The sequence below is a fragment of the Mustela lutreola genome, chromosome 13, assembly GCF_030435805.1.
Source record: "Mustela lutreola isolate mMusLut2 chromosome 13, mMusLut2.pri, whole genome shotgun sequence".
Lineage (NCBI taxonomy): Eukaryota > Metazoa > Chordata > Mammalia > Carnivora > Mustelidae > Mustela > Mustela lutreola.
In genome coordinates, this window is record NC_081302.1 from 15003835 (window position 1) to 15029382 (window position 25548).

At 49.3% G+C, this 25548-nt stretch overlaps 1 protein-coding gene across 1 annotated transcript in view; it reads left to right on the forward strand.

Annotated features, from left to right (window-relative positions):
• Positions 1-25548, forward strand: part of ABCC4 (ATP binding cassette subfamily C member 4) — a 248047-nt gene that overhangs the window by 85998 nt on the left and 136501 nt on the right. Inside the window, exons 9-14 of the mRNA XM_059144719.1 lie at positions 1729-1830; positions 6857-6946; positions 8247-8438; positions 17684-17778; positions 18003-18089; positions 23640-23736. Coding sequence (XP_059000702.1) covers positions 1729-1830; positions 6857-6946; positions 8247-8438; positions 17684-17778; positions 18003-18089; positions 23640-23736 — 663 coding nt within the window. The remainder of the gene's footprint in view (positions 1-1728; positions 1831-6856; positions 6947-8246; positions 8439-17683; positions 17779-18002; positions 18090-23639; positions 23737-25548) is intronic.

Sequence of the window (25548 nt, forward strand, 5' to 3'; positions counted from 1 at the left end):
ATCATGACCTGAGCCGAGGGCAGATGCTTAACCGACTGAGCCACCCAGGCGCCCCTGCAGATGCTGACTTTTTTTATTATTTCACTCTGTGGGGCTTTGACTAAGCTGGCAACTTCCAAGCCACTGGGCAGAAAAAGGGTTCTCAGACATTGTCACTTTCCACTGGTCTGTACTGAGTCATGTGGCTACACACTGCTCCCTGGGAGGCTGGGAAGGAGGGTCCCTTTTCCAGGCTGCCATGTGCCAGCTGAAAACTAGGGCTTTGTTTCCACAGGAGCACAGGTGCAGCCTTGAGGGCCGTTACCAGTCTCTGCCACACGTTCAGTGATTTGGGGGAAGGGGTGATTTGGTTGTTTATCCTGTTTCTGTGCCAATGCACTCTTCTTGAATTTTGTCTAGCTTTTGCAGAACAAGGAGTTTTCCTATATGTGATTATGTTACATTTGTAACAGTTAGCAGTGCTTCATTTAAAGATTTTATTTAGTTATTTGACAGATCACAAATAGGCAGAGAGGCAGGCAGAGAGAGAGGAAGGGAAGCAGGCTCCCTGCTGAGCAGAGATCCTGCAGGGCTGGATCCCAGAACCCTGGGATCACGACCTGAACCGAAGGCAAAGGCTTTAACCCACTGAGCCACCCAGGTGCCCCTGCCCCCGCCCCACCCAGGGCTTCATTTAATTCAGTCCGATTGCAGCCTTGAGCTGCTAACTTGTGGGGAAACGGGAAGGGAGTGGAAGACGTGGCTGTTTCTGCTGTCCAGGGTATTTACTAAGGAGAAGAGTTGAGGGATAATGAGAAATGCTTATAAAATGTTTTTTTTATGAGATAGAAACTTGTCAGGAGCTTTTCTTTCTTTCTCTCTCTCTCTTTTTTTTTTAAAAGAATGATGATGGGGGCAGGGCACCTGGGTGGCTCAGTGGGTTAAGCGTTTGCCTTCGGCTCAGGTCATCATCTTGGGGTCCTGGGATTGAGCCCCAAATCAGGCTCCCTGCTCAATGGGGAGTCTACTTCTTCCTCTTCCTCCCTGCTCCCTGCACATCCATACATGCTCTCTGTCTCAAATTAAAAAAATAAAAATAAAAAAGAATGATGACAAAGGATAGTTAATGACAAATGATACACTGATTGGACACGTACAGGGAGAGCATGAACCTAAGTGCCCAGGGAGAGGTCACCGCAAATAATGGGCAGAGCCCCGTTTTTCATCCGGAGTCTCTGCCACTGGTCTCGTGTTCCCAGCCTGTCCTTTGGGGCCAACCCGATTCCTGAAGGTGGTTGGGGAGTCGGGGGGGTGCGACGCTGGCCTTCATCTTTGTGTTCCCGGCCTCTGGCGTGGTGCTTGGCACATGGTGGGATTAGGTCAGTATTTATGGAATCATTTTCTACCAACTCCCCTGTTTATTGTTGGTAACACAGAAGTAAAACGCAAATGTCCAGGTTCGAAGTGTGTTCACTGTTTGGAGCTGTATTTTCTTTTCAGGGAAGGTTCAGGACCCTTGTTGGGAGGGTTACGAAGATAATTTTGTGAACTCTTTATTTCTGTCTAGGCGTTCTATTATACAATCACCTGATGTATACTGTGTCGTGATTGCTGCCAAGCCTTCAGATGCAGTTGGTGAAGGGGTAGACGGGCTGTATAAAATGCTCCACGGCACATTCCCAGGGAAGCAATTACTCTCGTGTGTGTCTCATTCCCGCAGCTCAACCCGCCTTTTTCCTTCTTCTGCAGAACTTTCTGTTGCTTGACGAGATCTCACAGCGCACCCCACAGCTGCCATCAGATGGTAAAACCATAGTGCACGTGCAGGACGTCACTGCCTTTTGGGATAAGGTATGTATCACCCTTCATGAGATCACAGCTGCTGTAGGATGACTGGTCACGTGGATGTGAATTTTGAGATTTTTCTCCCACCGTATAAAATGTGACTGGCTGCATTTGCTTGAAAGTGTGTTATAAAAATACTTAAAATCAGGAGTAAGGTTTGCAACTGATAAAGTATAAAATCAGTTAAAGGCATTTGATGTGTTGTTCCCTATCTTTAAGAGAACTTTCCACGTATTACCACATTTTTTCGGAATGAGTACGTAAGTTGGTGATGTTAGAATTTACAGGATTGAACCAGAAGAATGATACAGTACACGTAGATTAACTAAGATACATACTCTTATGGAGGAGAGACTTTGGGGGAATCAATGTATGTTTTTTATATTGACGTTGTTGCTGTGGGGTAAGGTGATAGCTCCCCTGTGCTCAGCTTCTGGAAGTTTTCCAGCTGCTTTGGTGGCAGCCAAGGTCAGGGAGGAGGCAACCGGTGGGACTAGTCAATGCCGATGATTTCCAGCTTAAGGGTTTCGCTCCGTGGCAAGCTGACAGATAGAATAAGTGAGGTCATGAGGGTTTTCTGACACTTGGCTTTTTTATGGCATTTAGGCAAATGAGAAAAACAGGAGAGACTGTGCTCGCTCGCTCAGCCTTGCAGGCCTCGTGCGGCCTCCCTTGTCCACCGCTGAACCGCTTTCCTGGCCTGCTTCTGTGGTCTTCTATGTGCATTCTCCCGTCAGAGTCTGGGTTAGTCAGGAAAACAGAGCTCACACCATGAGAAAGGGAGTTCATCACCGAAGCAGAGAAAGAACAAAGGAGCGAAGAGGGCAAAGGGTGGTGTGTGAGGCAGCCCAGAGATGAGCGAAGGCGGGAGGGATGCCGGGAGGAGGTGGCCTCTGCCAGAGCGTCACCCATCTGAAGCAGAGCTCAGGAGCCTGGCAGCCAGCAGGAGTGGAGACCTTGGTGGGAGGGCCTGCTCTGAGGGCCCCGCAGAGGGGACGCGGCAGGTGGGGGACTGTGGGTGCCAGCCTCCTGTGTCTCCAAATGCAGAGGACCACGTCAGGCACGGTGGCACGTGGACATTCACACCAGGTATTACCTCACCGGACTGTTTTTTCATTGGTGCGGCAGATTCCCTCCTGCCGGAGAGTTCTCCTCGTGATACACCGTGAGCGCTTCTAGAAAGCACTGCTGAAGTTTCTGTCTGCGAATGCCCCTGAGTTAGAAAGCACTGAGGTCGTGACCACCTCCCGTGGGAGGTGACTCATCACCAAACTGCTTCCGTGCCAAACCCTGCAGCCCTGTTAAGTGAGCAGTTCTGTTCGCTTCTCTAGACTTACGAACGTGTTCTTGACTTTTTTCCTGTGGCTTGTCTTGTAGCAGTGGACACCCCATTCTGGTGTCTTGGCTGCATCTGTGTAAGGATCGTGCCTCACGCTGGGAGTGATGAGGGCCTGTATGATTAGGTCACAGAGGCGGGAGCCTTGGCTAGGGGAGGGCACAGACTTTGGGGGTTTGGGAGGGAAGCAGAGGCCAAACGCGGCGCTTGCTGGGCTGGGCGGCAGAAGGGCGTGGACGTTCTGAGCAGCTGTGCCAGACAGCCGGGCGGGTAACTGGGCAAAGGTCTCACCCAGGGGGGTTCATTCATGAAACGAATGCACTTGGTTTCAGTCTGTCAGCCTTGAAGTGCATGGTCCGGTGGGAGCCTCCATGCTGCCACGGGGTAGGGGTGATTCATCTGTGTGGCTCAGGGCTGCCTCTCCAGGGCCCAGCAGGTGACTGGCACCGTGAGAGGGCATCGCATAGTGATGCCAGAGTGGCCCTCAACTGGCAGATGCTGCCCCCTGCTGGTCACGCTTGAGCAGCGCCTGATCTTGAAGTCCCCACCAGGGAAGTAAATCCTGTCCAGCCCCACCAGAAATTCTGGGGTGCGGGGAGCAGGAAGCCTGTGTGAGCAGGAAGCCGGTGTGGGCATGTGACGGCTGGTTTGTAGTCGTAACTGGAGTCAAATGTAGCAAAATTGGAAGGAGTTAGTTAGGAGACATGAGGAAAGGAGAGGAGAAGCTTAAAACAAACGTTTCTACGTACGGACATCCAGCTTCTTAATAGTTTTAGAATTCTTATAAACTCTGAGGCTGGTTTTCCTTTGGCGATGGAGTGTAATTATCACTGTTTTAGTCCGTACCCATTTTGTAATCCGTTCAGTTCTTTCCAGAGAAGTTTTTTTCATTTTGAAAATGATCCAGACCTTTCACTTCTCCTGCTGTGCTTTTAGTCTCTCGGGCATTTTCGTAACTGCTTGTAGCCACCCAGGAAGGGGGGAGGGGTCCTGAAGGTCAGGCCTGGAACGTCCCGGTCTGCACGTGTTTGTGAGAAGGTGAGCTCCGCTGCCCAATCTCCACTGCTTTCGCTTCTCCGTGGTTTGGATTCTTCCTACCCCCGTCCTGGGTGGTTGTACTTGCCGGGATTGTTCTGAAGAGCAGCTTCTGCCCTTTGTTTTTGAAGAATCCTTTTCTAGAATGCTGGGGGCGGGGGGGCGGGTGGCGCTGCCTCGGATCAGCTCTCGTCAGTTTCCTGTGATAAGGGAGGCCGTTTCCTCACCTGTGTCTGCAGAACACTAGCCCTTTACTAGCGGCCTTCCGAAAGGGCTTGGGATCCTGATCCGTGCACTAGATCCCCAGCCATGGGGCTGTGCCTAGTCAGGACCCACAGAAGGATCTCATGGGGAGGCAGGTGGGGATCATAACAGGGCGAGCAAAACCCACAGTCAGGATTATCCCCAAATAGTAGCTCCTCTTTAAATTTCACCTTAAGCAGTGCCTGTTGATCTTCTTCTGGGTTTGGACAGACATTCTCGTAGTTGGCGACTACTACTGAGGTCTGTAGTCTCAATTTGAACTGTCCTTCTTCGTACCCTTGGCCTTTTGCTTCAAAGATAGATCATCCCAAGTATTGCTTGAAAAGGAAACCTCCTCATTTCAGTTTTTACCACGCTCTGCTAAACTCCCTTATTCAATACACCCTTCACTCAGCAAGTGATTTTCTGATATTTGGAAGTTCTCTATGGAAGCCAATCTAATTTGACCCCTTAACAGATTGAATGCAGAACTGTAAAACTGAACTTTTTTCTTTTCTTTTTTTTTTTTTTTTTTAGCATGGGCACTTAGAATTTTCTTAACCCAATGTCTCTTTAACTTAGATTTTTTTTTAAAAAGATTTTTATTTATTTGAGAGAGAGGGAGAAGCAGGCTCCCCGCCGAGGAGGGAGGCTGATGTGGGGCTCGATCCCAGGACCCTGACATCATGACGTGAGCTGAAAGCTGACACTTCACTGACTAAGCCACACAGGCGCCCCTTTATCTTAGAATGTATAGAATGTTCAGGAATACAACTTCTGATTAGCATGATCTTTGCTTTATCCTTTTTCCTTGTGTTGGGTTCTGTGCTGTCGTGCACACCTCCTCGTGTCCTTAACAGGAGAAGTGCTTTGCTGTCCCTGTTTAGGACAGGTAATAAAGACATGCTACCTTTAGAAAACTCGGACTTTATCACTGTGGCCCACAATTCCATTCTCATTTAGGTGTTGTTTTTGTTGGTGTTAAATTTGAGCTGTGATTACGACCTTGGCCATCGTTGACAGGAGTCTTTTTGCCCAGAGTGACCTTATAATGTAAAGTACTTTCTTGGCTTCTGTGAGCATTACTGAGATTCCTTCCTTATCAAAGGAGGTTATTGGAGCTTTCAAATTACTTACCAGGCAAGGGCCCCCTGCGTGCCATGTACTTATGCTGCCACCTTGTGGGGGCTAATGGAATAGAAGATTAAAACCAAGGGTCATAATGTAAAATTTTAAAAACCGCCTATACTAAATATGCATCAAAACCACCATGAGATACTACCTCACGCTGGTCAGAATGGCTCAAATTAACAATTCAGGAAACAACAGATGTTGGTGAGGATGGGGGGAAAGGGGAACCTTCTCCCACTGCCGTTGGGAATGCAAGCTGGTGTAGCCACTTTGGAAAGCAGTGTGGGTTCCTCAAGAAGTTAAAAATAGAGCTGTCTTAGAACTCAGCAATTGCACTAGTAGGTGTTTATCTAAAGGATACAAACACAGTGCTTCAAAGGGACACGTGCACCCCAGTGTTCATAGCAGCAACGTCCACAGTAGCCAAACTATGGAAAGAGCCCAGATGTCCATCGACAGATGAACGGATAAAGAAGATGTGAGCTATCTACACACACATACTTATACACACACAACACACGCACACAATGGGATATTATTAGCCATCAAAAAGACTGAAACCTCGCCATTTGCAACAACGTAGATGGAGCTAGAGAGGGTATTATGCTAAGCAAAATAAGTCAGAGAAAGACAATTATGTGACTTCACTCATGTGGAATTTAAGTAACAAAACAGATGAACATAGGGGAAGGAAAGAAAAAAAGGTAAAAGATACAAACAGGGAAGCAAAGCACAAGACACTCCTAACTACAGGGAACTCAGGGCTGCTGGAGGGGAGGTGGTGGGGGGTGGGGCAACTGGGTGATGGGCATTAGGGAGAGCACGTGACGAGACGAGCACTGGGTGTGACATACAGCTGGTGAAGCACTGATCTCTTCCTCTGACACTAATAATATACTGTATGTATACGAAATTGAATGTAAATAAAATATTAAAATTGTGACCCAAAACCCCCTCCTCTACTGAATGTTCTGTTAATTATTTTCTTTTCATGTTACCATGTACCAAGAAATTTTCATGTCGAGGAAATACCTACCATTTAAATTCTGTGGGTGTTGAGAACGGGGTTCATACCCAAATCTGATAAGAGAACAGGTCTTCAAAAGGCAGCTAAACCCCAGAGAAAGAGTTGAGTGAAAAGGACTCCTGGGACACAGAATCTTCAGATAGGAAAGATAGAGATGTGGGTTATGTTCACGTATGAGTGGCTGTGATTTTATTTTCTTCTTGAGGTAATTTGTGTTACTTTATTGAAATGAGTGTCTTTTTTTAAACTTCATTCCGTAGACATCAGAAACACCAACCCTACAAGACCTTTCCTTTACTGTGAGGCCGGGGGAATTGTTAGCAGTGATCGGACCTGTGGGAGCAGGAAAGGTAAGTCATAATGCCTTGTGACAGCTCACTGCCACGCCACATCCCATATTAAATTCTTGAGGTTGGGCTTTGTATCACACAGTTTTGAATTGGGTCTATCTAGAATGTGTTTCTCAAAAGGGGTTCCATGGAGCCTCAGCTTTGCAAGAAGGTTACATAGCCAAATCAAGCTGCTCAGTGTGTGTTGAGTTTTTCCTGGTGCATGAAGTCACACAGTTTGGAAATGCTTGTCTGGAAGTTGGATATCTCAGTGAAGCAGATTCTTGATGTGACTGCTATTTGAGATAGAACAGCCAAGAAAATGGGACTTACTTTTGTCAGAGCAGGGCCTGTAGGAAACCTAGAGTTGTAAAGGGCCTTTTGGAAATGCTTGTCTGGAAGTTGGATATCTCAGTGAAGCAGATTCTTGATGTGACTGCTATTTGAGATAGAATAGCCAAGAAAATGGGACTTACTTTTGTCAGAGCAGGGCCTGTAGGAAACCTAGAGTTGTAAAGGGCCTTCTGGAAAGCTTTAAACATTTCCTTAGATGACTCCCCCTCGTAACATCACTGCACAGGTGGTAATTGTATTGCCGTGTGCATGGTGCTGTGCTGGGAGCAAAAGATACACATGTAAGACGGCTCAGACTCATTTGCCCTCTAGAAGCAATCAGATCCTGGGGCAAGACAGATGCGCCAAAGGATTTTTTCAGTTCAGCGTTCGGATCATTCTGATAGTAGTAGGCACAGACATACCATGTCCACGTGTTGTGAAAGACTTAAAGGAAGTGTGCATGCCGCACTTAGCCTCATGCATCGGAAACAAAAATAGGGGAAGTTAAGTGTAGAATATATGAATGACGGGATAATTATTTCAGATGGATTTTCTCTCTGCCAGCCTGACTCACTTCAGAGTTTCTGCTGCGTGGGATAGAGGGTTTACACATAGCCTTCCAGGAACAAGTGTCTTTTCAAGTAAAGGAGGCCTGGGTGCAGGGCCCCCTCCGTGCTTACAAAGCCCGGATCGGACTTACGCAGTGCAGAGCACACCAGCCTTCTCTTAGAATGGCCAGCGTTCTCAGTCTTCGAGTAGCCCCTTTCATCTGGGGGAGATGCCCCTGGGCAGAGCAGGCTGATACTCACTTTTGTGGGCTTTGAAATTTTTGATTGCACCTTCCAGGGCTGTCCTGTATTGTATTGAAAGGGAAGGAGCTCTGAGGGGTCTCAAAGGCCCGGGGCCGGGCCAGGCTGAGGATGGCGGTAGCCAGCTCTGTGCCGGGTGCTGCTGCTGACAGGGACTCGTTTGCCGTCTGTTTCAGTCGTCGCTGTTGAGCACCGTCCTCGGCGAGCTGCCCCGGAGCCGGGGGCTGGTCAGCGTGCATGGAAGGATCGCCTACGTTTCTCAGCAGCCCTGGGTGTTTTCGGGAACTGTGAGGAGTAACATTTTATTTGGGAAGAAATATGAGAAGGAACGATACGAGAAAGTGATAAAGGCCTGCGCTTTGAGAAAGGTAAGGACTCTGCGGTTACCTGTCACTGGAGTGTCAAAGGGTAATAGTGTTGGTTTAAACGACAGGGCTTAGTTCCTTTTTTATGTTTGGAAGATCTCTGGACGTCATTTAACGCTTCAAGCTGGTCTTGTGGGCAAATGCCCTGTATTCCTCTGCACGTGTATACTCCTGTTTTAATCCTGATGTGATGACGGCATTCACTGGGTGCTTTTTTTGGTTGTGTGAAGTTTTATTCCCTTTTTTTTTTTTTAAGATTTTATTTATTTATTTGACAGAGATCACAAGTAGGCAGAGAGGCAGGCAGAGAGAGAGGGGGAAGCAGGCTCCCTGCTAAGCAGAGAGCCTGATGCGGGACCCGATCCCAGGACCCTGGGACCCTAGCAGAAGGCAGAGGCTCAACTCAATGAGCCACCCAGACGCCCCTTTATTCCCTTTTCAAAAAAAAAAAAAAAAGTCTTTATTTATTTAGAGAGTGTGAGTGAGGGGAGGGGTAGAGGAAGAGGGAGAATCTCAAGCAGACCCCACGCTGAGCGTAGAGCCCGACGTGAGGCTTGATCCTGTGACCCTCAGATCATGCCCTGAGCCGAAATCAAGAGCCGGCCTCTTAACTGATGGAGACATGCAGGTGCCCGAGTTTTACTCACTTTCAACTTTTTAAAGGGACATTTAAAAAAAATTTGCAAAGGCAGAGTCATGTAATGACCCGTTGTGTACCCATTCCCCAGCTTCAGCCATGCTCTGCTGGGGGTGGGGGGTGTCTGTCCGCCCTGGCGCCCCTGCTCTCTGGCCAGCCCCACCCACACCCCAAATTCTGAAGCAGAACCTAGACCTCATCTAGTGCATGTGCACATAGTTCCTTTGTTCTCTAAATGGTAAGAACGCCTTTGAAAAGAAACCATGTTATCGTCCTTGAAAAATGGCCCCGATTCCGTAATACTGTCCGCGTTCTGGTCAAGTTTCCATTTCGCTAATTACCTCGCGAGGGGATCTTGTCCGCTGTTGGTCTGAATCGGACTCCACGTAAGGACTGTGCTTCGCACTTGGTTCATCCATCTCCCGGGTCCCTTTCGGTCCGTAGGTCTCCTCTCTGCTTGATTTTTCACGTGTGATTTATTATTTAAAGAAAAGGAAATGCTTTAAATTTCTTTGGAGTACTACGTCCTTTCACAAGGGGAGAGATGGTTTGCAGAAACGACATTGTTCTGCAGAAAATGACAAGACGAATTGTTTAATTGTGTTTGGGATTTCGGTCAAATGGATGAATGAATGCGGAAAACGAACTTCTCTGATCGGAGAATATAATTTAGCAAAAAAAAAAAAAAAAAAAAAAAGGAAAAAAACCCCACATACTGATAAATACTGTGTGACTCCCTTTGGGTCATAAAATTCAGTGGATAATAGCGTTAAAGGGCTCACCCCGGGGTCTGTTCAATGCGGTCTGGACATCCGACTGTTCTTTTATGCTCAGTGGAAAACGCTGGGACAGACTTTTCAAGGGAGGGCATTGAAGGCTCCAAGCCAGCCTTGTGAGGAAATAGTAATTTCGCTTGAACAGTGGCTTGAACAACCTAGATTTTATCAGATGAGTAGCATTTTATGATGTGGACAAAACATAATTGCTTAATGGGCTTCTGTTTCCTTCCCCTGGGTCATTGTTAATGAGAGATGGTGTGTCTTCAGGAACAACATCAAGTTAGCAGCGATGGGCTGGGTTTTTGTCAAAATGGCAAATGCCGCGAAGGAAGAGAGAGAACAGATGTAAAACAGTAGTAATAAACCCCATGTTTTCCGAGTCCGTGTGCTGATCATTTTTCTGCCTGCCCCGCCCCGCACGCGCATACACATGCACACATATGCACACACACGTGCACACACAGGTGTATGAGTTTTTGGTCTTTTGCCGGGACCTTTGATGGCACCGTCCTCATTTTGTCGTTGCTGAAACTGAGGCTTGGAGAGATGAAACAAGTCACCTAAACCTTTGCAGCTCAGGTTCGGTTTTGGCCTGCCCCTAGATTCTCTGCTTTTCCACGGGGCCACGATGCCTCCCAGCTGAGCAAGTGTGTAAGGAAGAGCTTTTAGCATTGGGTAATGGAGGCGGAGACCAGCGTGGCACTGGTGAGAAGCTCGAGGCCAGAGACCGAGGCAGGTGGGCCATGGGCAGGCCATCAGGAGTCCTGCTCCAGGACAGTGTTGCGTGTGCAGAAACACGGGAGGGATTCGGCAGTTACAGTCCAGAACTGGGTCTGCCTTCAGCTCAGGTCATGATCTCAGGGTCCTGGGATCGAGCCCCATGTCAGGCTCCCTCCTCAGTGGGGAGCCTGCTTCTCCCTGTCTTCCCCACTCGTGCTCGCGTGCACGCGTGCTCTCTCTCTCTCTCTCTCTCTCTCGGTCCCTCTGTCTCTCTCTCAAATAAATAAATAAAATCTAAAAAAAAAAAAAAATCCAGAGCTTGTTTCGAGGACCTTCAGTTTGAGCATTGAACAGGCATTCACACGGAGTAGCAACAATTACTCTAAAAAGGGGAAGAAGTCCTGAGCAGACCACATGATCAACTCATTGTGGAGTTCGCGTGTTGTACCACGAGCAGGGGTCTTGTCAACGCAGGGGCTGCCGGGAGTGCGTGGTCAAAGAGGCCAGCGTGTGGTTCCCGTACCTGTGTGTCGTCCACTTGGGAAGGGTCCAACCCTAATTGGGTACCAGTAGCTGAGGTTTTCCTTCTCATGCTTACACCTCTGCCTTTCCCGTTTGTAAGCCATCTGGGAACCCTGGTCCTTGTCATGGCCCTTTGAGTGCGGGTGGTTGTGTGTCCAGGAGGAAGGATTTTTTTTTTAAGAGTTTATTTATAGGAGAGAGAGTATGAGAGGGGGAGGGCCAGAGGGAGAAGCATGACCTGAGCCGAAGGCAGTTGCTTAACCACTGAGCAACCCAGGTGTCCCAGGAGGAAGAATTTCTAAGAGTAAATGGTAAGTCAGTCTATCTGGCCAGTCACATTCAGACAGATACACGTGTCCCCAAATCATGAAGGGCATTTTCACATACAACAGAAAGCTAAACCTTTGCCTCCCCACACTGAGCCAGTTGCAAATGATATGTTTGACATTGACCTCTAACATGACAAGATAGATTATATTCGATTGCCTAAGAGGCTAGGGGGGCATTCCTGAAAAAAGGGGAATTAAATTTATTTGTAGCCTGAATAGATGTCACTTTTAAAATAATGAATAGATTATATGTATGTGATTTTTTTTTTTCAAAGATTTTATTGATTCAAGGGCGAGAGGGAAAGAGAGACAGCACGAACAGCAGAGGCAGAGGGCGAAGCAGGCTCCCCACTGAGCAGGGAGCCCAGCATGGGGCTCAATTCCAGGACCCTGGGATCCTAACCTGAGCCAAAGGCAGATATGCGACTAACGGAGCCACCCAGGGGTCCTTGTGATTTTTTTTTTTTTAATGTTAAAAAAAAATGGGTAATTGAAGGAGGTGGAATGCAGCGTATGCAATAAACAGCGCTCAGGCGTTTTCTGTTGACTTTCATCAAGTTCAGCTCTCAATGCTCAGAGCACTTAGGCCAGGGCTGGGCTGTTTCTCTGCATGACCTTGCATTTCTGGTGATCGCTCAGCCCTTTCTGTTCTCCCGGATTTGAACGTCTCTGCAGAAAAGCAGATGTTGGGATGGGTGGCTGCCGTTCAGGGTTTTCTGCAGGGACTGATGCTTTTGCCAAAACCACGCAGGACAACTGGACCCGTGTGTGGGCTGTGTTCTGGGGCGCCGTGGATGGGCACACACACTGGTGGGAAGGGGGTCGTACAGGGCAGGTTTGTGTTCAGCTGCTGCAGGGCGTGGGAACGTGGAGTCTGGGCCTCTTGTTCTCCTTCCCTCCTCGGCAGAAAAGGAGGCCAGGGCGCTGATGTCGTTGAGAGTGGAGTCCTGTCCCTGGCGTTGTCACTGTGGTCACGTCCTGTTAACCTGCCTGCGTCTTTGCTGCCTACTGCAAATGCGGACATTGGGTCAGAAGATTTCCAAGAGGTTTTGCCACCGTCCTGAAATGCCCTCTGACGGCCATACCACCCTGAACGCGCCCGATCTCCTCTGAAATGCCCTCTGTGACTCTGTTTAGGGCTGATAAAGGCTTTAAGAATCCAGAACACCACCTGCTGAGTTAGCAGATCCTTTGCTCATCTCCTCTTGGAATTTTAGTGTCCGTGCATGTACACGAGATGACCACAGAGGATACAGGCTTTCTGGAATGATGTTGTAGGTACAGAGATTGCATACACAGTGGAAAAGCTCTGGCCTTTGGATATCTTGGGCATTAACTTGGGGTGTCTGTTTCCTTTCTGATTCAGTGGGGGAGGTATGGGACTATCGTCAAGACGGTGGGCAGTATCTGTAAAATGCAGACATGCCAGGGTTTTGATAAATGGTGGCTATTATATTATAGCCCTTTTCTCTAAATTCTATGTAACATAAGGATTTCTCCTTACAGCCTCCCCCAAATCCTGGAAGGAAAATAAAACAAAAGAAAGGCAACATTTCCAGGTTGCATGTATTACTAATGAGTAGGTGTAGGACACCAGAACATCAGTCACTGAGCAGAAAACGTTTCTGAGATAAAATGGAAAGACAGGAAGCAATCACATTCAGCATCATCGAGTTGGGCTGATGACCTACTCAAAGTGATGGTGTATGAGTTATAGAGCATAATTTAGAGACCCGCTGGTTGAATGCCAAGGCCCCGGAGGCAGACAGCTGTGGGCTGCACCCCAGTCTCTCTGCTTACCAGCTGTGCGATTTGGGTTCGTTGAACCATACAAAGCTTCAGTTTCTTCCGCTGGGAATGGAGATGATCATCCCAATGAGGTGTTTCTTAGGATGAAAGGCAATAAGGATCCTACAGCACCCGATTTCTAGGGGCATCACAAGCATTTTGTACATGTTAGACTCACGTGGGAGAGATACTGGCTCTTAACTCTAAGAGTAGCCAATTTGGGGTAGAATCACATCCATAAAATGTGACACGTTAGAAAAAAGGCGTTTGAGTCTAGACCTTCCCTTATTTGAGTTGATCCTTGTGTGGGTGCTCTAACGTAGTTCATTACCTAAGTCCCCAGTAAAAATACTGTTCTGACATAAGCGATGGATCTTGTAACATTTGCATATTCTCTTTTGCCACTTGAAGACATTTTAGCATTTTTAGGCAATACATGTTTGAAGGTATAGCATTGATAAATTCAGGTTTAATATTTTCCCACATAGATCATTTGAGTTTATAAGCCCCTCTCGGGTGCTCACAAGCTTATAGTTTCTTTTCATATTTGCTCCATTTCTGCCAACTTGGACATTTTCTTTTCCAATAACCTTGATGGTTGTAGAATAATTATGGTTTTATCTTCATTTTTTTCTCTCTCAGTTGGGAAAACTGTTACTCACCTATGACCTACTAGGAAATCAGTGAGTACAAAAGGGGCATAGGAGGCTCAACGAAATACGGAGAATAAGTTTGTGGATCCTCTGTGTGTGCAGAAGTAGAGGTCATCAAGTCTTCACTAATTTTGATATTTTAAATTCATTTTAAATTTTAAATACACTTTTAAATGTACTTTTCAGCGACCCCTTGGGGCAGCATGATAAGGAAGGAAGAATCAAAGGCTACTACACACTCAGAGGAGCTTGGTTCAGATTCCCCATCCCATGTTAACAGTTGATGGCCCTTAGACCATGATGTAACCTGGGCTCAGTTTCCTCACCTGTGAAATGGGCCAATACTTTGCAGCTTGTGAAGAGTTGGGACTCATCGTTACGGGGTGTCCAGGTGTACCAGGCTTCGTGCCTAAGTCTTACCATCAAGGAGCTGGGGAGAGAAGCTGGGCACACCTGTACAGGTGATGAGGCAGAGATAAGGTGGGCCCTTCATGAGAAATACCATGGGAATCCAGTAAAAGAGGGATGACTTCTGATTTGGGAAATTCAGGGATGGTTGCATGGAAGCGAGTATTTGAGCTGGCTCTGGAAGGACAGGGCAGGTTCTGACAGGCCATGATAAGAGGGCCAGTCATGGACAAAAAGTTATGATCTGGGCCTAGAATTTCTGCCGTTTGACTCTGGGATCCAGCCCTCCTTGGCCCCCAGGCCTTGTAACGGACTATCATAAACCATCAACATTTGTTCAGTCGTATTTCTGCTGAAGTCTCCACCATCACCAGACCTTGGTAGGTTTCTGGCTTGGTGACATCAAAACAGCAAAGCCATTTCTTGGCTTTTCCTCTAGTCTGCTGTTAGTGAGAACCATTAGAGACAGCATACTTGGGTAAATGTCACTGAGATGTAACTAAGGTGGGAACACCTTCTGCTCACTGGGGAGACTGGAAATAGATGCCCAACTCAGGCTCTTCCCTTTCGCCAAACCAGACAGCTGTGGTTAGGAAATCAGCCTGGCTCTGATTTTTACCTTATGCTCTTCGAAATATTTTTTCTCTCTGAGGCTTGTCCGTAAATACATTGCAAAGTCAGCATCACACTCCCAAGTCTTACTCCTGGGCTCAGAGAGTTCATTCCTTATTCCCTGACTGTGCTACATGCTAGGTACATTTGAAGGGCCTCCTGCAGAGAACGGCTGAGATTGCTTTGGTGCAACCTGGTGCTATTTTTGGAAGGACAACAAAGCCACAGAAAATCCAGGCTTAAAAATGAAGAACGCTTTCCCTGGACTGTCAGCAGTGAATCGAGGCCAAGTAAACTGTGTGGGGGTGGGTGGGTGGTGGAAGGCTGGGGGCCTACTTCCGGATGGCCCGTCGTTCTGCATGGAAACCAAAAGCAAGAGATAGATGGTGTTGATGTCTGAGCTCAGCAAAGAAGTAACATGAAGTTATGAATTTTCACGATTGAGCAATTGCTGTCTTTCGTTTATTGGCATCCAGGGAGCCTCCGAGCGCACGGGGAGTTCTGTGTACCTTTGTGGGCTCTCAGGGTGGGTGAGGATGGAGGTTCCGCACTCTCTTTCCCATCTCCTTGTAGGGGGTGTGCTCTGCGTGTTGTGATTCACACTGAACGAGGTCCCATGGTTGGTTTGATCAGAAAACGTGTATCTGTCACTAACAGGCTACAATGGATATGTGTCCTTTTCCTACGTAGAGGAGGTGTTTGTCCGCGTGTCTATTGTCACGGCAGCCTGGAGCATGGCCATTCTTGTCTCCACATTTTGTCAAAGAGGAAAAAGAGGCCTTAAGGAGGTCAGAGGAGTTGCTTGTCATGGACATTCCAACGTGCTTTCTCCTCAGATTGGCCAAAATGGAGGCCAAGCGGTGGGAGTCCCGTGTAGAAAGGTGTCGCTGTGTGTTCTCGGGCGACATTTGAGAGGTATGGTTGGTAACCAGCACCCTCCCCCGAACTCTGCTTGTCTCCACCAGGAGCCCGAGAGCTTCGGGTAGAACCTGCTAGATTGCCACGTCTTCACGTCCAAGCTCATTCTCTGTGGCTTGGAGTTTCACCTGCCTTGCATGGAAGGAGCGTCTCCTTAGTATACTGACAGGATCAGTGTCCCTCGAACACTCTGTGACTTCCCTTCTGTTCTTCCTGCCAAACTGTTCTTTCTGCTCTTGTTTCTTGAACGATTCTCATCTGTCGCTCTGTCACCGTGCCTTCAGTGTGAAGACAAGTGTTCGCCTTTCTGCGAGGGCGAGAGGCTGAGGCGGAGATCAGCACACTGGCTGGTTGAGATAAATTTATTCTTTGAGAAACTGAGTCCCAGGGCTTCCCAGGCCATGGGTGGCTGTCGGCTGTCACCAGCAGCCCCAGCACTGACGTCCAGATGCGCACGTCTGGCTGCAGCCTGACGTCCCCAGTGGGCATCTTGGCTGGCCTCCACTGCTCCCTCCAGCTCCGTAAATGGTGGGGCTGTTCATCCCCTTTCTCTCGTGGAGGACAGGGCGTCATTCCTGTGCCACCGCCACAACCCGCACCCACTCATCAGCAGGTCTCACCAGCTCTGCTCTGAATTTTCTCGGAAACGTGCCCACTGCTCTCCACGTCTACTGCGCCCGCTCTGGTTCTAGCCACTGTCTCGTCTCAACCTCCAGTAATACAGGCCCGTCCTCATGTGTGCCCGGCTTCACCCTGTGCCCCCTCCCATCTGTGTTCATGACGAAGCAAGAGGGATTCCTGAAAAACTGTGAGCAGTTCAGGTGTTCCTCCCCGTGGCCCCACTCTGTTTCACTGGGCATGAAACTCGTGGCCCCACCTTCTTATCTCTGCGCTTGCTCTCCCCAATTTTTAGAAAAGGATTTTATTTATTTATTTGATAGAGACAGCGAGGGAGGGAACACAAGCAGGGGGAGTGGGAGAGGGAGAAGCAGGCTTCCTGGGGAGCAGGGAGCCTGATGCGGGACTCGATCCCAGGACCCTTGGATCATGACCCAAGTTGAAGGCAGATGTTCAACCCTCTGAGCCACCCAGGGGCCCGGCTCTCCCCATTCTTTTTTTTTAAGATTGATTGATTGATTGATTTATCTGACAGAAAGATAGCACAAGTAGGCAGAGAGGCAGGCGGGGCTGGGGGGAGCAGGCTCTCCGCTGAGCAGGGAGCCCAACGCGGACTTCGTTCCCAGGACCCTGGAATCATGACCTGAGCCACCCAGGCGCCCCTCCTCATTCTGTACTCACCCTCTTCCGCTCGGTTGGCCTCCCTGCTTGTTCTTGCACCCACTGGGCACCTGTCTGCCCTGCGCCCTTGGCTCTTGCTGGCTCTTGCACGTGGCACAGCTCCCGGGTCCGCACAGACACCCTCGTGTGTTTGCGAAAGCCCCTCGGCTCAGATCCCTTCCTGATCCCCATGTAGGACTTTTTCTGTCCCCCAAGCAGGCTTATTTTTTCTTCGTAGTACTTAGGACTTGCACTCATGCTAATTGTTCATGTTGTCAGTCTCCCTCCATGGAAACTCAAGGGTTTTTGTGTTCTTACTACCGAATTCATCGCGCCCTGAACAATGCCAGACATGTAGTCGGTGTTCAGTAAACATCAGGTAAGATGGTGAAATGCACGAACACGGTGGGAAAAGCTGCAAAACGGAAGCAAAAAGCCCTGAGTTTTTTCTGGAAAGGTTCAAGGTCACCATTTAGTCACTTCAAAGTCGACCTTTTGCTGTCAATCATATACAGGTATAAAGCACAGAGCTGAACGTCTTGGGTGACTGGAGAACACGTTGTAAATCTTTTTTTTTTTTTTTTCCCCTTCTGTCTCTGTGCAGGATTTGCAGCTTTTGGAGGACGGAGATTTAACCGTGATAGGTGATCGGGGAGCCACGCTGAGCGGGGGGCAGAAGGCCCGGGTGAACCTCGCCAGGTACCCACAGTTTTGTTGCATGTGTTCTGTGCGCTGCTCCTGGGGTGGCCGACCTGAGACCACCTGCTCCGGGGGGTGAGGGTGGGGGAGACGGGGCGTGCCTCACTATTTCATGGGCTCTTGGAGTGAACACGCCCCAGGTTGTTGAAGGCCACCACGACTGGGAGACGGGATCCCGGGAGCCTGGAGTGTTCTCCTGGCCCACGTCCTCTTCTGTTTTCTAGAGCAGTGTATCAGGACGCAGACATCTACCTCCTGGACGATCCTCTCAGTGCAGTGGACGCAGAAGTTGGCCGGCACTTGTTCGAACTGTGAGTTGGTCCGTGTTTGTCCTTGCTGCTTTCGAGCCGTCCCGTAGAGTTTGGGGAAGAGGGCTTAGGGAAGCCGGGGTGCTTTGAAGACTCGCTTGTTCTGCTGTGGTGTCCCTCCTTCTTCTCCCTTCCTTCCGCGGAAGATCCATTTCAGAGACATCTTTAGAGAATAAAAGGAAGGCCCAGATGGTGCTCGCTGCGTGTGGCGGGAGTGGAGGACAGGCCTTAGGGGGTGAAGAAGTGGGGGCACCTGGGTGACTCAGTGGGTTAAGCCTCTGCCTTCAGCTCAGGTCATGATCTCAGGGTCCTGGGATCGAGTCCTGCATAGGGCTCTCTGCTCAGCAGGGAGCCTGCTTCCTCCTCTCTCTGCCTGCTTCTCTGCCTACTTGTGATTTCTGTTTGTCAAATAAATAAGATCTTCAAAAAAAAAAAAAAAAAGACAGAATTGGATGGCAGGTGTCCCCTTGCTGCTTACCCTCGATAACCAAGACGCTGTTGATGGGCTAAGAAAGCAGATGTGCACTTTTTGTATGGAAGAACGGGACTCGGGAACATGACCCTTGGCTCCTGGTTCTTTTCCTTTATCATTTTTGCTGGTGGCACCTTAGAAATGCCCGTGTCGCGCTCCTGTGGAGTGGCCTCGCTGGTTTGTGCTAATGACCCTGTAGGTCAGGAAACACCTGGTGAAGCCTAGTGTTTAAAAAATGTCTTATTCCGTATCACAATGTGGCTCCTGGGTTCTTACTAGAATCACTACATAAGACCCCCACAGGGTTAACTTGAACTTGAAACCAGATATCTAGAATCGAGCTCCCCTTCTGACTCTCACTTGGCGTCTCTGGAGTTTGGTTTTGATGGCTCTTGGTTCGTCACCACCCGACTGAAACAGAACAGCTCTGAACTTTTTCTGCACAGAGCGTAAGCTAACACGTGGCCCGTCTATGTGGAGTCTACGCTGCCCTATTTGGAAGCATCGTGAGCTCGCTCTTGCTCAGATGGCCTCCGTGTCTACTGCACTTACCTTACTGTCGTTCACCTCGTCAAAGCCAGTGAGCGCTTTGCATGCACTTCCTGAAGCCCTGATGTGTGCACCGAGGTAGATGTTCTTGCAAATCATGTTGCCCAAAACATCTCCACTTACAACGGAGGACTAAAGCCAGAGAAAGAGAGTTTCTCCCAAGTCTGGAGGCTGAAAGTCTAGACAAGGGTGTTGGCCCAAGACCTCTCTCCCTGGCTGGCTGATGGCCACCTTCATACTCTGTCCTCACATGGTCTCCCCTCTGTGCCTGTGCACCCCTCGTGGCTTTCTCCTTAGGACCCGCCCCCCCCCTTTTTTTTTTAAAGATTTATTTATTTGGGAGAGACCATGTGTACATATGATTTAGGGGAGAGGCAGAGGGAGGAAATCTCAAGCAGACTCCCCACTGGGCCCGGAACCCAAAGTGGGGCTCAGTCTCATGACCCCAAAGACTGTGACCTGAGCTGAAATCAAGAGTCAGGTGCTTAACCGGCTGAGCCATCCGGACGCCCCATCTCCTGATATCCTAATCTCTTCTAAGGATGCAGGTCAGATTGGGTAAAGGCTCACCATCAAAGCCTCATTTTTTAAATTTAATTGCCTCTTTAGATGTCCTGTCACTAAAAGAAAAAAGAAAAAAAAAGATGTCCTGTCACTGAATTCTAAAGTACAGTGGGTTAAGGCATCAACATGTGAATTTTGGGGTTGTGGGGTGGGGAGACACAATTCATTTAAAGTCCTCAGTAGCCAAGTAAAGAGATTTTAGCAGAGTTAGCCGTGTGGGGCAGCTCTGAATTCCGGATGCAAGGAGCCTGGGGCTCAGTGTCTCCTCAGTGGGGTTCCTAACGTGCTACCCCGTTCCTCCTCGCTGAATGCGAATGTATGAAATGCTTAGATCCGGGATGACGGCAAGTTCTGGAGGTGGATGGTGGTGACGGTTGCACAGCAGGGCGAGTGTCCACAACGCCACCACTGAGAATACAGACTTAAAAGTGGTTGAAATGGTAACTGTTATACAAATTTTACCACAATTTAAAGAAAAAGCATATGGCAGTCGTGAGTCGTTCAGAACGCGGACAGGCAAGCCCTAACACTTGCTGTGGCCTCCAGCTCTCCGATCTGACCCCCTTCTTCCCTTCCCGTCCTGGTCCCAACTTGATGAGTTCTCCTTTAGGGAGGTGTCCTGTGGCTTGTGACTGAATTCAGTGACAGGGCCCAGCGCTGTGACAGAGACTCCCTGCCCCACACCCTCGGGGGTATGCGGAACAGCCCAGCCTCCCTCCCCCTGGAGCCTCACCCTGAGGTCACGATTGTGTGTCACCCCATCCTGGGTGGGTCCACACCAGTTCTCCATCACTCCGAGAACACATTCCACTGGCCATTGCGTTTGTGTCACTTGGGAGGAAAGAAGAAGGCATTCTCCTTTGCGGGGATCAGTGTGCTTATCACAAGCTCCCCCAAGTTCTTCTTTGAACGTGGGAAGTATTTATATAAAGTCCTCTCGCACCTTTCCTGTTTAATGGCTTTGGATATACACTTGATAGAAGCGAGCTTGTTAAAATTGTTGTTTGCTAATCAGAACCACGTTCTTTGGGGAAACGTAGGGCAGGGAGCACGAATGCAATTTAGGAAATCACTCAGCAGCAGCTGGAGAATGTTCTCAACGAGCTAGAAAATTGGACCAAACAATATGCTATGAAAGATGGCGGTTGTGTTGAGCTCAGTAATGTGAAGTGTTTTGTATTAAAAGTGAATGAATTACACTTCTACTCGCCATTAACGGTTTACTTCGGTCGTGAATATATATATCCAAGGTCATTAAGGTTTGCGAGTTTCACGACGGTACGTTGTAAACATTGACGTGGGTCCTGTCTCATGCGGTGGGGAGGGGGGGTTCAGAGGCCCTTGGGTGATCGGGTTTTGGTCTAAGCTGTTCTAGCGGTGGAGCTTGTCGTATTTTAGAAAGCCCCCCTGCCCCCCCCACACCCGCATGTCCTGCATAATCAGTCCTTTGAGTCTGTCCTGATGGGATCGCCCCATGCTGTCCCTGCTCTGTTCGCCTTCATTGTCCCAGGCCTTCACGTGCGGGTGCCGTTCCGCTGGCCTCAAATGCTGACCAAGGTCCTTTGCCGTCTGCCGCATCCCCTGTTCGCACACATCTGCCATGTGCCCTTGTGTCTTCTCCCAGCCCGTAGTGTCCTTTACTTGGTCCCTGGTGAGTCGTCCCCTACCCCGCCACCCCCCCCCCCCCGGTCCACCCACTCCATAGTGAGTGCACGAAGGCACTGGGTGCAGGTGGTTTCTGTCCCCAGAGATGCCGCCCCTGTTGTACCTCCCTGCAGGGACGCTCCACCCAGATAGTCTCACTGTCCCTGTGTCCCTTACCTTCCAGATCGCAGCCGTCACCTTGCTTTGTCTTCATGGCACACATCCCTCCCTGGGAGTACGTTTTCTGTATTTGTTGAATGTGCCTCCCTCCACACCGTACAGGGCATTCTCTGTTTTCTTGTCCTGTGGCTGTGTCCTCCACGCTTCGATCAGTGGCTGCAGCTCACCTCTGTCGACGGGGTGAAGGAGGGTAGTGACTCTTACTGGTACCCCTCTACCTCGGCACATGGCTCCTCTCAACACCACCCTTCAATAACTTCTTACTGAATCGCTCTCTCTCCTTTTTTAATGGCATGACTTGGGATTTTTTACTCTTAAAAATTTGGCAAATAGAATATTTTCCTGGGGATGTTGATTAAAAAGCATAATTTAGAAAAAATTTAAAGCCATCACCTAATGGCATCATTGTAATTATATTCCTTTCTCTGTGGTGGGTGTCAGGAGGAAAATATTGTAAAACTTTCCCAGTAGCCCAGCTTGGACATAGAGACCCATCAGATTCGGTTAATACCCCGTCAGGGACTATACCCTGGCATGGAATTTTGAATTAAGGAGAAACAATTCCGTTAAATGCTTTAGTGCTAAGCTGGAAGAGGGGTTTGCTCGGTCAGCAAACTTAGGATGCAAAGCCACACTGGGACCCCCCAAAAGGGATACCGTGCTTCTGGACACAAAGAATGGGGTAATAGTATTTGTGTTTACAGCCTGGGGTCTTCTGATCTCAGGCCCACTCTCAGAAGGGTCCCCATAGGACTTTGCTGTCCTGAGTCCAAAGCAAAGGGTCCCTTGTGGTTATGGAAGAGGGTGAGCAGACTGTTCATCAAGCGGAATGGTGCTCTTCCCACAACATGCCCTGTGCGTTGTCAGCAGCCGTATTTTGAGATGAGGGAACCGAGGTTCACAGAGGTCTGGTAGCTCCCTGACCTTGTCAGGCTTTGAACTTCAGTCTGGGTGCTTCTAGAACTCTCCATCTGACCTACACGTGCAGGTAGAGTGGCCCGCGTTGCTGAGATTTTCTCTGCAAGGGTTCGGGGGCCCAGAGCGTGTCCCTGGGGCCCCGCCTGTGGTCAGGGGGCCCCCACCTGGTCCACCCACTTAGCTGGAGAGGATGCAGACCGTGGTGGAGTAGAGCTCCTAGGGGTCTACATTTAGAATGAGCAGTTTGAGGGGTTACTGTAGAAAAACACCTGAGTACTGAGAGAACTGGCGTGTCCTTGGAGCCATGGGGTGATTTCCACTACGATTTGGGCCATTTGGATTCTCTTCTTTCATACTCCTATTGGGCAGGTTTTCGTCCTAGTGAAAGGCGATGTGCTCCCAGCATGGGACCGTGGGGACATTGTAGACACTAAGTGAGGCCATGCCAGCGTTTGTCTTCTAATAGTATCTGGGAAGAAGTGTCTAGAAAATGTACTTTGAAGGTGCTTGGGTGGCTCAGTCTGGTAAGCATTTGCTTTTGGCTCAGGACAGGATGCCCAGTTCTGGGTTCGAGCCCTGCGGCAGGCTCTGCCCTCGGCAGGGAGTCTGCGTAGGGCTTCTCCCTCTCTTGCTCTCCCCCTCCCTGCTCTTGCTCCCACTCTCTGTCCCGCAGAAAAAATCTCAGAAGAAGAAGAAAATGCACTTTGGTGAAGGTTACTGAGGAGTTAGGATTTTCTTTTGGCTGGTATATATATATCCATCATAAGTCCTAATCACCTAGGAGACAAAACAGTAAACATTTTTGTATGACATAGATCCCTCCTTCTCCCATTCCTATACAGGGATGAAATAACTCGTATTTTCGCTTAGTCAGGTTTGGAATCTCAGTATTGCTCAATCGTTTTCCATCATGAAATAATAAATAATTGTTGAGTTTTAGTTGGTGGGGGAGTACCCTTAGCACTTGGTGACTCCTTTGCTGGACTGCTTTTTAGAATCTCTTAGCAGAGCTAGACTCGAGTTTGCTGCTGATAGATGTGGGGACCTGGTTGGGTTCATTGATTGACATTTATTTGTATTTGATTTGTATTTGAGCTGGTGTTTATGCCACAGATCTTTGACTCCTGTGCTGTCTTTGTGTCATTGTGTTTTCAGAATGTGTGTTTTCCCGTTTGGAGCACCCCCATTAACGCGGTTTCTGCATACTGTACCTTTTACATTTATAGGTGTATTTGTCAAACCTTGCACGAGAAGATCACAATCTTAGTGACTCACCAGTTGCAGTACCTAAAAGCTGCAAGTCAGATTCTGATATTGAAAGATGTAAGTAATTTCTAGAAGTCGGTGGAGCTTGCTAGCACTCAGGTGTGTCGAAGGTGAGACCTCCCAGCAGGTCTCCTCTTGGGTTTGTGCGAAACTCCCCTTCCTTCCTCACTTCTGCCTCCCGCTCTCCCCAGAGCTCATACTCCTGCCTTTTGAGCATGAATCCAAAGACATGTAGAAATGGAACTATCGCATTCCGAGCCCTGTTACGCTCAAGCAGATAAAACTGCTACCTCAGGGTTATAAATTATAGCCATTCTGGCAGAATCATTGAGGATAATGAGGCTATTTTATTGAGAGGTTCTGTTTTCCTATTCTATGACGTAAATTAAATTGTATTATATGGAAATTCGAGCTACTAAGACATGTTTGTGTCTCTTTGTCCCCTGCAGTGTGTTCAGAGAGTGTCCGCCATCGATGGCGGGCGTGGCCGGAACGCTGAGGCCCCCCTGGTGGAGACGTGCTCTCCAGGGTCTCGTCAGTTGCTGGTCTCCCAGCACAGGGCTTTGCGCATGCCCAGTACTGGGAGAGCCTGTGCAGTAATAAGTCAGGCCAGTCCCTGCCATCACGGAGCTTCCATCCGTATGGGGAGAGATGCAAGAAGGAGTTGGGTGAGGGGCGGCTGATCTCATGACTGCCTCCCTGGGGATGTGGTGCCTCAGGGGACCTGAGTGACACGAAGGTGCCGGCCAGGTAGTCACCTAGGGGAGAGGCAGCTGAGGCAGGGGGACCAGCTGCGGGGCCCTAAGGAAGGACCTGACCTGGCCTGCTGGGGGAATGGCCGGGGAGCCATGTCTGAGGCAGAGGCTGTGGGGAGTGTGAGGGAGGTGGGCTTGGAGCAGTGGGCTGCTGGCCTGGTAGTGGGTTGGAAGCCACTGGGCAGTCCACAGCAGAGGAGGGTTACGGTCTGAGGCACGGCTTGCAAAGATGCCTCCTGACGTTTGCTGGAGGACCAACAGCAGAAGCAGAGGTCTCCGTAAAGTTCAGAAGAAGGATGCGTGGGCTCAGGCGGCGTGTCAGCGTCAAGAGCGGCCATCATAAAGCACCACAAAGTGGGGGGCTTCATCTCCAGAAGGTTATCCCCTTCACCCTTCTGAAGGCTACCAGTCCAGAACCGAGGCCCCGGCAGTGTCCTGCTCTCCTTCATTACCTCTCCCAGCTTCTGGTGTTCACCAGCTGTCCTTGCTGTTCTTGGCTTGTAGCCATGGCCCTATGGTCTATAGCTCTGTAGTCACGCAGTGCTTGCTGCGTCCGAACTCCTCCTCCTCCGTCCGCCATATTGGCTTTGGGGTGCCCCCTACTCCAGCATGACCCCAGTGTCATTCCATCTACAAAGATCTGTTTCTAAATTAGGTCCCATCCGTAGGTATCCTATTTGGGCCTCAAATGTATTTTCTTGGGCGGGGGGCACCATTCAACCCCCAACAGCCAGCATGGGGTTGGGGGGGGGGGTCGATGGAAATGAGTAAGAATTTTCTGACTTTGGTGGTGATTTGATGTTTCACTCCTTGGCGTGTTTGCCTGAGAGCCTCAGCCCCTCGGTCATTAACTCTGCTCTGCTGCCTCAGGCCCTTGGTCCGAGCCTTGCTTCCTCAAACCAGGCTCTGCTCTATGGAGGAGGGCAAGAGCACAGAAACTGCCTCTTTTGAAGCAGTTCCCCGTGTCGGCCCTTCTGCGACCCTCCGGGACGAGGAAGCTCTGACTGCCTGATCTGGAGACACTTTGTCTCGTGTACAGAGGGCAGAAGAGAGTCTGGTAGAACCCCAGTGTGGGCGGGATTATTGAGGACAGATCCAGGGGGCAGGAGAACAA